The sequence below is a fragment of the Penaeus japonicus genome, unplaced genomic scaffold (assembly GCF_977035675.1).
Source record: "Penaeus japonicus unplaced genomic scaffold, GWHDUDI00000001_assembly GWHDUDI00000014, whole genome shotgun sequence".
In the NCBI taxonomy this organism is placed as follows: domain Eukaryota; kingdom Metazoa; phylum Arthropoda; class Malacostraca; order Decapoda; family Penaeidae; genus Penaeus; species Penaeus japonicus.
The window spans coordinates 9127030-9129529 of NW_028234416.1; the positions used below are offsets into that span (position 1 = coordinate 9127030).

The window sequence follows — 2500 nt, forward strand, 5'->3', positions numbered from 1 at the left end:
ATGTATTTGCTATAGATCTAATCTATGTGTTATGGAAGATGGTAGATTATGATTTATTTTCTACGAGAGATTATTTAATCCGATAACTCTGGGTGGCAAAATGGACATGCCATGGCTTAGATGGTCCTACCTCTGTGTGGCATGTCTGTCATGTCCTGATTTAACCCATTCATGCCAGGGCATATATTTGCATAATGCTGCTCCTTTTAGCTAGATAACAAGTACATGCAACACCGCATCAGTGATGAACAGCATAAGGTCTAATATGATCATGATATGAGAAAGAGAATCTAGACCATGTGCTCAGAGTTTATGAGAGCCTCCGTGTTAGTATACTAGCTTTGAGCATTACCATATTCTAAAGCAATAGTGGTCCTTAAGGTTGCTCTAAATTGATGAAGATGGTGTGAAATTTGCTTCTGGTATGAAGACACATATATATTTACATGAACTTTATGCAACAAATATCAGTCAAAAATATTCTTAACAGCCAATCAAATGACTAATGTAGTTCTCACAATATGAAAAAATTAAAATCATGCATCACACAAAAAAGGTCACCAGAATTCCAAAGAGGATGTTTGCAATAGTGTGTGACTCATCCCACAACATGGACTGAGGTTGAAAGCAAACCCTGAGAGAGGGCTAGATACCTACAGGTATAACCTAGAGTGATGGCTGCACACCCTGCACAAGCACCTAGAGTCATCAGGTTAATGACCCAAGAAGATATTTTTCATATTTTTATTGTTTTGCCAAAATAGTAGGGAAAAAAGAAGAAATTACCAAATAAGTGTATGTATATATTATATAGAGAGTGAGAGTGAGATAGATATATAGATAGAAAGATAGAGATAGATAGATATATGCATATTAAATATTTTGTTTTTTAATGCATGAAATACTTTCCCTAAAACAGGCCATGATTGAGCAGAGTTGTACCTACCTTGAAAACCGTCTAGTCGACGGGAGCTTAAGTCCCAGGCTCCGATTCCTAATTCAAGATGTCCTCGACCTTCACGCTAATGGCTGGAGACCTCGCGGTGGTGGGAGAATTCACCCACCTCCTGGGAGGAATGTGCGCGGATAATGCACACTTCTTGGTCATTCATTTCATGCTGTGTAGGTGATACTTGTTACACTAGGTGTGTAGGAATGTATAGAATATTTATTACTCCTTATTTTTCATTTTTTTTCATAATAGGGTGACACTACTTTATTTTTTACATATTTGCTTTCTTCCTTCTGGTAACTCCTCACCTTTTTTGTCTGTTACAGCTGGTAGGAGTTATAAAAGTTTAGGGAACATGTCATAAGTATTGTGAATGTCATTGTGATTGTCTCGGTGTTTCCTTGAAAATGATAGGTAGAAAATTAGACTTAAGGTTGCTGTCTTTTAAACGTCTAATTGCTGAAGATGGTGTGAAATTCGCTTCTGGTATGAAGACACACGTACATATTTACATATATATATATGTGTGTGTGTGTGTGTGTTGGTGTGTGTGTGTATGCATCGTAAATGCATGCACATGCACACTCACATGCAAACTCACGCACACTCACGCACAAACTCACGCACACTCACGCACACCCACACCCACAACACATGCACACGCACATACACACACACACACACACATGCACACTCACACACACATGCACACTCACACCCACATGCACACTCACACTCACAATCACTTACACCCAAACACACATACACAATCACTTACACCCAAACACATACACACGCACACACGCACACACGCACACACACACACACACACACCCACACACCCACACACATACCCACACACCCACACACCCACACACACACACACACACACACACACACACACACACACACACACACACACACACACACACACACACACACACACACACACACACACACACACACACAGACACACACACACACACACAGACACACACACATACACACACACACACACACACACACACACACACACACACACACACACTCTCTCTCTCTCTCTCTCTCTCTCTCTCTCTCTCTCTCTCTCTCTCTCTCTCTCTCTCTCTCTCTCTCTCTCTCTCTCTCTTATGATAATTATATATGAATTATCACAACATATATAAGATGCTGTACACTTTTGTCTTTTTCTTTCTTTCTCTCCTACAATTTCTTTTCTTTCTGGAATTTTCTTGATTAAAAAGGAATGATTTTGTCAGTCTGTTCATGGATTTTGTTCCAAAGAAGAAACTTAGAGAGAGACAGGTGATGGATTTTGTATTAGCCATTTCTTAACACTAATCACTGACCTTCAGAGAGTAAAACTGGTATGACTGATCTTGCCATACTTGAACAAGTGGAAGATCAATTGAGAGATTTTGATCATCATTATGATGTTATTAATAGTATGGTGATATAAGTTAAAGGAGATTCACTTTGCTTATTCTGCATCTCGGTAGTGCAACTATTGCTATTGCATTCATCATTCATATTTTTAATTATTATTGA

General features: G+C 39.0%; 1 protein-coding gene across 1 annotated transcript in view; it reads left to right on the plus strand.

Annotated features, from left to right (window-relative positions):
* The window catches only part of LOC122248269 (eukaryotic translation initiation factor 4 gamma 1), a 16227-nt gene that overhangs the window by 13576 nt on the left and 151 nt on the right, over window positions 1-2500 (plus strand). The window contains exon 6 of the mRNA XM_086543700.1: window positions 920-2500. This exon is cut by the window's right edge and continues 151 nt beyond it. Coding sequence (XP_086399826.1) covers window positions 920-1090 — 171 coding nt within the window. The 3' untranslated portion in view covers window positions 1091-2500. The remainder of the gene's footprint in view (window positions 1-919) is intronic.